The sequence below is a fragment of the Phyllostomus discolor genome, chromosome 4 (assembly GCF_004126475.2).
Source record: "Phyllostomus discolor isolate MPI-MPIP mPhyDis1 chromosome 4, mPhyDis1.pri.v3, whole genome shotgun sequence".
In the NCBI taxonomy this organism is placed as follows: domain Eukaryota; kingdom Metazoa; phylum Chordata; class Mammalia; order Chiroptera; family Phyllostomidae; genus Phyllostomus; species Phyllostomus discolor.
In genome coordinates this window covers 165,854,081-165,866,462 of record NC_040906.2, presented here as the reverse complement: position 1 = coordinate 165,866,462, position 12,382 = coordinate 165,854,081, and the positions used below count along the sequence as shown (strand labels likewise).

Below are 12,382 nucleotides of genomic sequence, written 5' to 3'. Positions count from 1 at the left end.
TCCATGATTCCACACAGACACAATGGTGGAGTAATTAGAAAATGATGCATTTTAAATATTTATTACCTTTGTTTTTAATATACTTTAATTAATACTCTAAGTATATGTACATTTGCTCTTAGTAATGGCTATGTTTAACAATTAACTCCTGGTATTCCTGAAAGCCTAACAATCATCTCAGCGAACTCAAGCAAACTGGTCCAGCTCCCTCTGCTCTGAGTTCTGCAGCACATGGGTGCCTGTGACTGGAGTCCCATGGCCCCTCTTCCTCTGCGGGGCTGCCTGCTCTGACCCTGCGCCTGCTGATACGTAGAACGTGGCCCCTTACACAGCGCCTGTAAGACACCCAATCACACGCAGCATTCCTTGAAATGTGTGGTCTTTACCAAAGATTGCTTGTGGTCACCAGACACAGAGGATGAGACTCCATTAAGTAATTCTCACAGATAATCTGGATTTTTGAATTCTACTTTATCTAGTGATAGAGTTTTTGGTTTTCTTTTTTTCCCAGTCTCTGAATACCCATGGAATATTCACTGCCTCCTCTTTTGTCTTTCCCTCTGTCAGGAGGAAATCAGACCATTGTTTCATCTCTCCCCCAAACGCAGGGGGGAAAAGTATGATGAGACCCAGAAACAGGCTGACTCTTAGCAATGGAATTAATTAGCTCAATGGCTACAAACTTCTTGTTGTTGGAGCTGATTTGTATTTCCAACAGGCAGGATTTTAGACTAAACTCTGAGATTAAACACTGTGGGGTGCTCAGATTTCCCCAACTCTGCTCCCCTCAGCCTCTCCTCAGAACCCTGAGGGGGTTCGGCATGAAGAGAGAGAGGGAATCTGAAGGAGGAACGTGCCCCCAAGGGAAGCTACAGGCAGGGACATGGACAAAACTGCCCTTACCACGCATGTGAGGGGAGAAGGGAGGGAGGGGGAACGAGCTAAAAAAAAATCTGGCTTAGTAGTTTCCTAGGACTGTCTTAACAAGAAAAGAACAAATTGGGTGGCTTGGACAATAGAAATTTATTGTTTCACAGTTCTGGAGGCTAGACATCCAAGATCAAGTTTGTTGGCGGGGTTCATTCCCGCTGAGGGCTGGGCGAGAGGATCTGTCCCAGCCTTTCTCCTAGCTTCTGGCGGCCTCGGGCACTCCTTGGCTCCGTAGTTGGTGTTCTCCCCACATCTTCCTATTGTCTTTCCTCTGCCTGTGTCTGTCTCTGTGTCTCAATTTCCCCTTTTTTGTAAGAACTACAGTCATATGGGACTAGGGACCACTTTAACGACCTCAGCTTCACTTGCTCATCTGCAAACACCCTGTTTCCAAAGATCACACTCACAGGCTCTAGCATTAGGCCTTCAGCATCTTTTGGGGGACACATTTCAACCCACAGCATCCAGTATACTAACAGTCTTTGTCTTTAAATTAGGCATTTAGTCCATTAATGTTTAAAGAAAGGACTGGCAAGTTTGGGCTTAAATCTGCCTCTTGTCTTGTGTATTTTATTTGCCTCGCTCATTCTATGTTCCTTTTACCTGTTTTTCTGATTTCTTTCATATCTTTTTTTTTAAAGATTTTATTTATTTATTTTTAGAGAGGGAAAGGAGGGAGGGAGGGAGAGAGAGAGAGAGAAACATCAATGTGCGGTTGCTGGGGGTTATGGCCTGCAACCCAGGCATGTACCCTGGCTGGGAATCGAACCTGGGACACTTTGGTTCCCAGCCCGCACTCAATCCACTGAGCTACGCCAGCCAGGGCTTCTTTCATATCTTTTAACTTAATGTTTCCCTTCTCTTCGAAAGCTAAGCACTCTGTTTTCTATTGTATTATTGATTGCTCTAGAAAGTACAGCACACATACTTACTAAAGTTTTATAAAGTTAACCTTGCTGTTACTTCTTCCTAGATAATACAAAGACCTTAGGACATTTTAATTCTCTTTTGCTTTTTTAATTCCTCAAGACATAATTCTTTTTACGTAGTCATTTTCACTTAGATTCACTTGTGTATTTACCACTTAACAATTTTTTAATTCTGTTTTGCCTATCAGACCTTCCACCTGGGATCAATTTCCATTCTTCTGAGGTACATCTTTTACAAGTCCCTTTATTATAGTTCTTCCAGTGATGAATTCTCCAGCTTTTGTCCTCTGTAGTATCTTTGTTTTGTTTTCACTTCTGGAAAAAATAAGTTTTCTGGGTGTAGAATCATAGTGTGTCAGTTATTTCGTTGCAGCACATGGAAGACACACCATTTATTAGAACTTTTCTTGTTTTTGCCGTGACTTTTCACCTCTCCCCCACAGTTTGTGTGTGTTTGTCTCTGTGCTACTTTCTGGATAATTTCCCCGACATATCTTCCAGCTCCCCAGTTCTTCCCTTAGCTATGTTTCATGCACATTAAATCTGTCCACGTAGTTTTAAATTTCAGCTATTGTATTTTTCATCTATACAAGTTAAATTTGGTTCTTTTAAAATTTTGCAATGCTATTTTTTATAGTTTTCTGATCTCCAGACACATTTTCAAGCTTGTTCTTTTCATCTTTACACATAGTATCACAATTGTTTTTATCATCTAAGTATGATAATTAAAAATTTTAAAGTCTTTGTAGGATTTCCCCCCCTGTGTTTTTTTATTGCTCATTCTTGCTTTGGTTCCTTGCTTTCTTGTGTGTTTGGGTATTTTGGACTCTGTTATTCATTGACTTTAAAAAATTATTTTAGGGACTTTTTTGAGTCCTTTTTTGGGAGATGATTTGTGTTTACTTTTCCAGGTACCTGGGAACACTGCCAGATTGGGTAATTTTTTAACTAAATTCACTGTCTGAGGTTTTCTTGATTTCCCAAGCTCTGTGAATTTGGGCCGCAAATGTGTGTGAGATCTGGCTGTGGTAATATCGCCTCAGGAATTTTGCACACCCCTCTGCCAGTTTCAGGACTTTTCTCATAGTTAGGTATGGGCAGGGGTAGGCTGGACAAGTTTGCCGCTGACTCACCCTTACTCTGAGGTTGCAGCCCTTTGGGTGAACCCTGGGCTCTGCAGAAATTCCCATGGCCTAGATTTCACCAACATTTTGGCCTGATTATTCTTCATATGCTGCCAGCTCCTCTGTATTTTTATTAATCTGACATTTCACTCATTATTGACAGCATGTTTTCAAATGATCTATATAACCTAGTTTTCTACATTCCCAGAAACAGAACTCCAAAGAAATTTAGAATGCCGCATCTCTCCTATTCAAAATATGGCACTGACCCCGATTTTGTCTCAAATTCTTTAAGGTTTTCAAAAGTAGTCCAAGGCAAGGGGCATATATAATATTATTAGTTGAGAAAGAACTTATAAACCAACAACTCTGCTCCATTCGATGGCCTTGGAAGATGAAGCCCAGAGGCACTGAGTGAGCAGCTCAGAGTCCTGTGTGAGCTGGGAACAGGACCAGGGTTAGCGCCCCAGTCCTGCCTTGGAGCCCTGTGTTCCCATCACCCCCTGCGCTGGGGCAGGTGGCGTGAGCGGGTGACTGTTCTCCGTGCCCGTTTCCCAGGTGAGGAAATGGGGACTCTCTCCTCCTCTTCACGTCCTCGCCTGGAAGTTCTGCGGAGAAGTCCTGTCCCATTCTCAAGTTTACTGCTTGAGTATCGAAACTTAGAATATGCCAGGATTATTGCTCTCCTAAGGTTAACTAAATCAGCAACTAGTAAAATACCAATATTTTAAAACAAATATAATAAAAATACACTATCAAAACAAAGTTAATGTGAATAAATCTGGAAAATACCCTTGATTTTGTGCTTTCTCTCACCTATCACCTTAATCCCACCTCCAAAGTACATTCTGAATCCAACTAATTCTTTCTGCCACCGCTGCTTCTGCCCCGGGTCAGTCACCTGGACCGTGCGACAACCTTCTAACTAGTGTTCCTTCTCCACTTGCCTGCCCCCACCCGTTCTCTCATCCTGATAAAACAAACCTGGATTGTATTTTTCTCCACTTAGAACTCTCAAATTGTTTCCATAACTCTAACACTAAAATGCAAACTCCTTCATCTGACTGTATTTATTTACTAATGCAATGAAGCACCACAAACCAGGAAGCTTAAAACAACAGCTCTTGAGGCTAAAAGCTTGAACTCAGGTTGCTGGCAGGGCCATGCCCGCTCCGAAGGCCATAGGGGAGGGCCCTTCCTCGTCTTCCCCAGGTTCTGGTGGGTGCTGACAGTCCTCGGTGCTCCTCGGCTGCAGGCGCGTACCCCCATCTCTGCCTTCGTTGTCACATGGCCTTCTCCCTTTCGTGTCTGATTTTTGTGACCAAATTTTCCTCCTCTGATAAGGATATCAGCCATTGGCATTAGGACTCACCCTAATTCTGTGTGACCTCATCTTAACCTGATTCCTCCTGCCAAGACTCTATTTCCAAATTGAGTCACATCCCCAGGTACCGAGGTTTAGGACTTGATCATATCATTTTGGGGGGGGACACAATTCAATCTACAACGCTGACTTAGAAACCCCTCATGATTGAGCCTGACCACCTATAAACTTCATTTCACATCATTCTGCCTCTTGTCTATAATTCCATCCCACCCAGCCTTTTTGTTTCCTTGAAGAAGCCAAGCTTTAGGAAGTTTACATGGGTCATTCTGTCTTTCTGGAAAGTTCTTTCCCTGGTCACCACAGGCTCTCTCTTGCCATTCATATCCTGATGTAAATGTCATTTCCTTATAGGCCCACCCTGATCATGTGGTCCCTTTTCATCACACCACCATATTTTACCATTCAGAGTAGTACTTACTACAACTTGATGTTTTAGTGTGTGTTGTTTTTATTTGTCTCCTCCTACTACAATATTAGCTCATTGAGAAAGGGACTTGATCTTCTCATTCACAGCAGCATCCTCAACACCTAGACCAGTTCCCAGCACATAATAGATGCTCAATATTTATTTGTTGAATAAGGAACTGCCTCATGGAATGAAAATTTTTTTTCTCCTTTTTAGATTTCGCTTAACTGATGAGACTTGGAAAGGACAGCTGCTGCTTAAGCAACAATTAGGAACCATTGCAATATGTATTGGGAGCATGTTTCTCAGAGGGGATCATCTGCAAAGAGTGGGGGGTGTGGGTTTGCAAAGAGCTGTGAAGATATGACCCCAAGTGACAAGTGTAGAAAAAGCAGATAGGTCCTGGGAAAGATGAGCAATTTTCCCCTCCTGCCATGGCTGCATGAACAAGAAACTTGGAACTCATTTGCATTTCTGGAATTTCTAATAATAGCAATAATACTAGTGACAATAATGATAACAAACATTTATTGAGTTCTCACTTTGTTTCGTTATCCCTGTGCTTCCTGTTCACATTTAATTCTTGCCACTTCCTTGTGAGGGGCTATTATCATCTGTCCCTCACAGAGGGGAAAAGGCTGGCTCTGGAAGCCGAAGTGACAAGAGTGAGGAGGGTCAGCGAGCGCAGAGCTGGACTTCGACCCAGATCCCAAAGCTATTGTTCCTCTGTGTATGTCTACTGTCACCCCAAACTTCTTTTTAAATTTCGTTTTGTTGGTTCACCTTCTGCTGCTGAGCAGGCAGCTTCTAATGTCTTCATGCTCCCTCCACCACAACCTCCATCCTCTGATTACCAGCTTCTTGTCAACTTCTCAAATACTGTTGGCAGTACTTCCATTTCTGCCACAGTATTTCTAGATAAATACTTGAACTTTACATCAACTGACTCTTTCTCCTTTACGGTCCTCTGGCCACACATCTCAGTTGGCAACCAGATCCCCTTCTGAGTCTTTCCAGTGATTCTCTAGAAAATGTCTTAGAGAAGGCCTTCCCCTGAAAGACAGCTGGAGCAAGAAACTCTCTAGGCCCTTATTTTGGATCTGTGAACAGAAAAGCAAGATGAGTGGATCCCAGACTCCCAGCCCCATTGGTGGAGGCTCCTGCTGGCAGGGACCAATGCCACTCCTCTGTCCTTCCCACCACGACACTTCAACCAGGCGAAGCTCAGCCCTCCAGCCACTGGTAACCACGTCGTGGGTGAGGAGTCACAGACTCATCTGATTGAGGTTTTGAATTGCAGGTAAAGGTGCCATCATTGCCAGCTTCTGTACAGGGTTGCTGGCTTTGCAGGCCAAGGCTTAGCCCCTATATGTGAGAGCAAGGTGTCCTGGGCAGCAGACCTCCTGCCAATCTTGTGCTGCCAAGAAAGAGGCCTCTGCTGCCTCCTTCCTCTCCATTTTACCCAGTTTGTTCTGCCAGATCTCATTGTTTAATATTTTCAAAACAAACTGTATTTTAGAACCATTTTACTTTTGCAGAAGAGTTGCAAAGATAGAGGATTCTCACATACCCACCCCTAGTATCTCCCATTGTTAACATCGCACATTACCGTGGTACCTTTGTCACAACTACTCAACCATCAATAATACATTATTATTAATAACATCCATATTTTGTTCAGAGTCATTAGTTTTTTCCTATTGCTTTCCAGGATCCATCCAGGATACCACATTACATTTAGTCATTGTGTCTTCTTGGGATCCTCTGGGCTGGGAAAGTTTCTTAGACTTTCCTTGGTTTTGATGATGTCGACAGTTTTGAGGAGTACTGGTCAAGTATTTTGTAAAATGTTCTGAAATTTAGGTTGGATGATGTTTTTCTCATTAGAGTGGAGTTATGAGTTTTGGGGAAGACTGTTCCCATCATGTCACATCAAGGGTATGTACTGTTGATATAGTTTATCACCATGAACAGTGACCTTGACCCCCAGCTGAGGTGATGTCTGACAGGTTTCTCTACTGTAAAGTTACCTGCCCACCCCATTTCCATACTGTCCTTTTTGGAAGGAAGTTACTATGTGCAGTCCACACTTTAGGAGTAAGGTGTTTATGCTCTAAAATGAAATTATTTGGATTTTTTATGCATAGGAGATTGGAGTAGTGGATATTTACTGCACACTGTGAATTATAATCTGTTACTACATTCTTTAACTGTTGCTCATATTGCTGCAGACTTGGTCATTGGAAATTCTGTGTCCCTATGACCCCCCCAATCATTGTCATGTGTGTTTAGTATTGTCTTACTTTCTGGCACAACAAGGTACTCCAGACTCATCTTAGGTACTCCCTGCCCCAGCCTGGAATCAGCCCTTTCTTCAAAAAGCCCTGGTTCTCTTTATTAAAGAATAGCATTACTAACCAAGATAGGAACAGTTTGTTTTATTTTGTTCATTTAAAAGAAAAAACAAAGCAAATAAACAAATTTTTAAAATATTTTATTTATTTATTTTTAGACATAATGGAAGGGCGGGAGGAAAAAGGGAGAGAAACATCAATGTGTGGTTGCCTCTTGTGTGCCCTCTACTGGGGACCTGGCCTGCAACCCAGGCATGTGCCCTGACTGGGAATTGAACTGGTGATCCTTTGGTTCACAGGCCATTGCTCAATCCATTGAGCTATACCAGCCAGGGCAAATAAATGAGTTTTGTTTTTCAAACCCAATCAATGACAAAGACACATGCCTTGCCAGAGTATAGCATGGATGGGTTGGGGCTCACAGGAGCTCCATTCCACGCATGTGAGAGGCACCGGCATTGGTGTCCACACCCCACCAAAGGATGCTTCTAGCAGTGGGCTCATATCTGTTTTAGGACGTTTCTAAAGTTGTGGGTGACTCTCTTTTCTAGGCTAGGTTATTTCTGATTCTTTGTATTGTGCAATGAGGTAGAAATTTTAGAATGCTAAGTCAAAGGGTATTCCTACTTATGACTTATTCTATTACTAAAAGGATATTTTTAAAAAGTCACATACCATCTCTACTTGTATGAGATTTTTTTCTTTGGTCAAAAGCCCCAGAAGTTGTTTTAGAGGTTGAATGGATAGAGATGGTTTTCCTTGTAACCAGTTGAATTAGTCCAATCCCTTTAATTTTTTCACTTGGGCAGAAATGGCGAGCAGAGGTAACAGAGGTGTAATTGTAATTATAATTGGCTGTTACCTTATTGGAGGTGAGGAACTTCATTGGAGGTGAGTTCAATGGGCAGATCTCTCTAATAAGTATTAAAATAGTGAGGAAGAATTATATGTTAGGGTTAGTATGAAGTTTACATGAATGGTAAATGGCATTTGGCTATAAGTTTTCCCTATCATCATCATCATCACCATTGTCATCCTCATTATCATCAATCTTTCTAGGGAAGATGGATCACAAGGATATTGGTGTGATCTATTTAAAGGCTTCAGCAGGGAAGATGACAACTTGCCAGTCCTGTTTTATTTTTCTCCACCAGCGTTGTTGTCTGTGTGTTGGGGGCTCCGAGGGCTGTGAGCCTATGTAGGGGGGCTTAGCCAAGGCTCCTCCAGAGGCTGTTGCCTGCAGTCTCCAGGGACACTCACCACTAGCCTCCCCATCACCAGTAGTGTAGAGCAGGACATCAGTCCCATGAAGACTATCAGGGGAGCCTTGGTGCATGACCTGGGGCAACATCAGGGTGGCTGCAGCCCTTGGCATACTCAGCAGGTGAGGAAACCACACAAAAGTCACGGTGACAGAGTCACAGCAGGTTTTGGATCCACTCCTTCTACTTCTGAGGTTTCTTTTCCATTATTTTTATAATATTTAGGCATGTGTTGCTACCTGACAGGTCCTCTAACATTTCAAATTCTAACCTCAGAATAAGATGAAATCTCTGTTGTTAATTGTAGCTTCCCATTTCTAGAGTCTCTTGGGAGAGCCGCAGACGGTGTGCCCACACAGCCTGTGCAGCCGGGGCGCTCATTGTTGACAGATCTCCATTTAAATTCATTTTAATTTCCACCCTCCCACTGTGCCCTCGATGCTGCTTAGCAACCACTCTCCATCCCCCACCCCCTAGCTCATTAACATGCCCTCCCCTGTCCTCACACCCAGCTTCCAGCAGCACAGAGACATTAGAAGCCATTGGAAGAGGCCTTCTGTAAGCTCCCACCACCACATCTACCCAGCCTGGATCCAGACCTTTATATTCCACCTTCCTTCCTACTGCAGTGAAATGCAGGGTCCCTGGTGCTCTCTAAGGTCACCCTCTGTAGTCCACCCTCCTGTTCGCTAAATCTCATCCCCTCTCACCTACTCACTGTCTGATGGCAGCAGGCCTCCATGCTCTCCCCTGTACCATGAATTTCTCCTCTCTACTGGATTATTTCCATTAGCATTTAAACATGCTTCCCATCTTCAAAGCAAAAAAAAAAACAAAAAAAAAAAAAACACTTCAAACATTTTAAAATTGTGGGGAAAAAACACATGGCATAAAATTTGCCATTGTAACTATTTGTCAGTGCATGCAGTTCAGTAGAGGTAAGCACCCTCACATTGGTAGTGGTGAAGAGGTGAAGTGATCGACTTATTATTTTGGGATGGAAAGCTTAAGACTAGAAACTTGTCTGTTGAACCTTGGCATGGAGAGAGACTTTTTGGTATTGACATCATTAGCCAGTCATCTCCTCCTTAATCCATAACAGCATATTTCAGCTCCTCATCTGTGATTCAAGTGAGACCTTCAAGGTGGCTGCTTCTCACTAGGGGAGGATGCATTCCCTTCCACACCCAGGCTGCCATCGACAGTCTCTGCTGGGGAAAAGAAACCCAGGACAGTATTTGCCCCTTGGAGAAATAGCTAATGATCTCTTTTGCAGAAGGATCCAGTAATCTCTGTTAGCAGGAAGCTCTGCAGAGTGAGATGAGCTGCAGGGTCAGACTCTGGGTAGCTGTCGGGAAAGCACTGTCTACAGGACTCCAGCGAGCCCAGGGAAACTGTCCCCGATCCTGCATCCTGCACTCAGAGGGGTTACAGGCTCCAGCCACTCATTCTGCTATGTGCTCCCACCAGCTGACACAGTCATTTCTTGGGTGGCTCCACTGTAAGGGTGGGATATGAAGCTAACCTATGAGTGTGACCTTGAACATGAATCTTGAATGTGGACTTGAATCTGAAGTTCAGCCCCCAAAGCTGCACAGTAGAAAGGTGTGGAAGCATGCTAGAGTAACCATGGTTATCTGCCATCCAGGAAATACTCTGCCAGGGTGCAGAGAATATTCTCAGATTTTCATTGACCAAATGGGCTCTCTCTTGCAGCTCAAGTCTCGGGTACTGATGACCCCTTTGGCCCTCTCACCTCCTCGGAGTACGCCGGAGCCCGACCTCAGCTCCATCCCTCAGGACGCAGCCACCATCCCCAGCCTGGCAGTCCCACAGGCTCTCACAGGTAGGTCAGGCGAATGAACGCCAAGGCTGTGACGGCCTGCCCGTCATCTAACAGTTACTTTGTGAATTAGAGAGCTGCCACCCAGACAGCTCAATTACAGGAGGGAGAGTGTCATCCAGATGGCAGCTAGGACAACCAGATTCTCTGAGAATACAAGTTCAGGTGTCTCACAGCTGGGATTATTTAAAATTTGGTTTTCAGTGCATCCTGAGTTCAGCTGGTTGCCTTCAGGTGGGACTAGAAAGAATAGTTGGTGGCCCAGTTTTTTCTTTCCAGACTCAGGTTTTCTTTGTACCAATAGTGAGCCTGCCCACATTGAAGAGTTTCCATCCCTGTGTTTGTACTTCCAGGTCTCTGAAGGGTCCTAATTTCCCTTAATCCCAGCTGGCACCCTGCAGTCCAGTCAAGGGAGCACACAGCCCAGTGTCTCTCATGGGACATCCTCCAACCAACAGTTCCACTCTAAGAATAACAGCAATCAGACTTTCTCACACATGCACACGGTCCCCGCTCATCACAGCCCCACTGCCCTTTCCCACCACACCCAAATTCCTTCATTCTCCCCCCATTGGTTTTAGGTAAAGACCGAGCTTATTAAAGTGGCCAACATGGCCACAGAAGTTCTCTCCTTCTGAGACGCAGCCCACTGCTCTCCGTGGTCCCCAGGGTCTGCCACAGTATCTCAGCATAGTCTCAACCTCCATCTGGAGTAGTCTTTTCTCTGGTCACCCAATTTCCCCCTTGACCCTCAGCTCAGGCATACCTGCCTCCTTCATCGGCTTCTTGCCAGGGTCTTCAGAGAGTCTCTCTGAAGAGGACAGGCGCCATTCTCAGGCCCGGGGACAGTGGTTGTGGCCAGGGTCTGTCCTCCATCTGTCAGGACCCAGGGCCCTTCCCAAGCCCGTGTGCCGAGGGCCTCTCCCGGGGCTCTCCCAGCACCAGTCAGTGTGTCCCTGGCCGCGGTCCCACATCAGTCCCTGGGACTCGCTGAGCAGGTCTGCATCCCCCGCTGGGCCCTAAGATACGTGAAGATAGGGATCTTGTCAGTTTGGTTCACCATTTTCTCCATGAGGCCTAACACAGTATTTGACATGAAGGTCTCTTATTACTCATATCTCCTTAATCATCTTTGATGAGCAGAAGAGAAGGCAGCCTGCTAGATGGAGAAGAGCGTGGGCCTTGACATGAGGAAGGCTTGCGTCCAATCCCCTGCTGTACCTACAATTGCAGGCTTCATGAGCAGCCTCTGACCACCTGAAGCCTCAGTTTCTTCCTTAGTAAAGAAGGAATAATGCCTAATTCCCGGGCTTGTCTTCAGGATGAAATAAGATAAACTATATAAAGTGCCTGGAATATAATAGGTGGTCAACGAAAACGAATTTTCTTCACCGTTGTTATTACTGTTTTATACCCCATTGGTCTCCTCCGAAAGCCCCTCCTCAGTACTCCTTCGCCCCGGTGGCCTCCAGGGCGAGAGGGGGAGGGGGGCAGACAAGAGAGGAGAGTCAGCGCATAGAAGAAAATATGATACCTACTATTAATATATATTTTTACATCATCCTTTAAAAATTTCTTTTTCTTTCCCCGGCTGATGTGGCTCAATTGGTTGGGCATCATCCTGCAAACTGAAAGGTCGCAGGTTCAATACCCGATCAGGGTACATGCCTAGGCTGTGGGTTTGGTCCAGTCAGGGAGTATGCAAAAGGCAACCAATTGATGTTTCTCTCTCACATAGATTTTTTTTCCCTCTCTCTCCCTCCCTCCCTTCCCCTCTCTTTAAAATCAACAAGCATGTCCTTGGGTGAGGATTTAAACTTTTTTCTTTTTCTTAGTTACGTTTTAAAATGCACATGATACATCAATACAGACAAGAATGTATATAACCTATGAATAAATAAACACATTTTGGGGGATGTTCTTTTTTACTGATGGGATACATCACTTTGCAAGTGTGGAAAACCATTGATTGGGCTCATCTGAGTAGGCGGCTGAGTGTTTACTTCCTCTGAAATTGTAAATAGCACTCTCTTTAGAAGCAGAATACATGGTGTTTGGAGCAATCAACAATATCTTCATGTTTTTATTCATCCCAAGTTAACAGAAAAGCGGTAGACAGTATGTGTAGCGTGACAGCTCACTGGGAG

At 44.4% G+C, this 12,382-nt stretch overlaps 1 protein-coding gene across 5 annotated transcripts in view; it reads left to right on the top strand.

Annotated features, from left to right (window-relative positions):
* The window catches only part of SCML4 (Scm polycomb group protein like 4), a 98,820-nt gene that overhangs the window by 44,349 nt on the left and 42,089 nt on the right, over positions 1 to 12,382 (top strand). For 4 of the 5 annotated variants that reach the window (XR_004902849.1, XR_004902851.1, XR_004902852.1 and 1 more), the window contains one exon: positions 10,109 to 10,238. Coding sequence is in view for 1 of the 5 variants with exons in the window: in XM_036024538.1 (XP_035880431.1) it covers positions 10,109 to 10,238 (130 nt within the window). In the remaining 4 variants the exon portion in view is untranslated. Of the gene's footprint in view, positions 1 to 9,625; positions 9,725 to 10,108; positions 10,239 to 12,382 lie in introns of those variants that run through there. The other variant, XR_004902850.1, reaches the window with a different exon arrangement.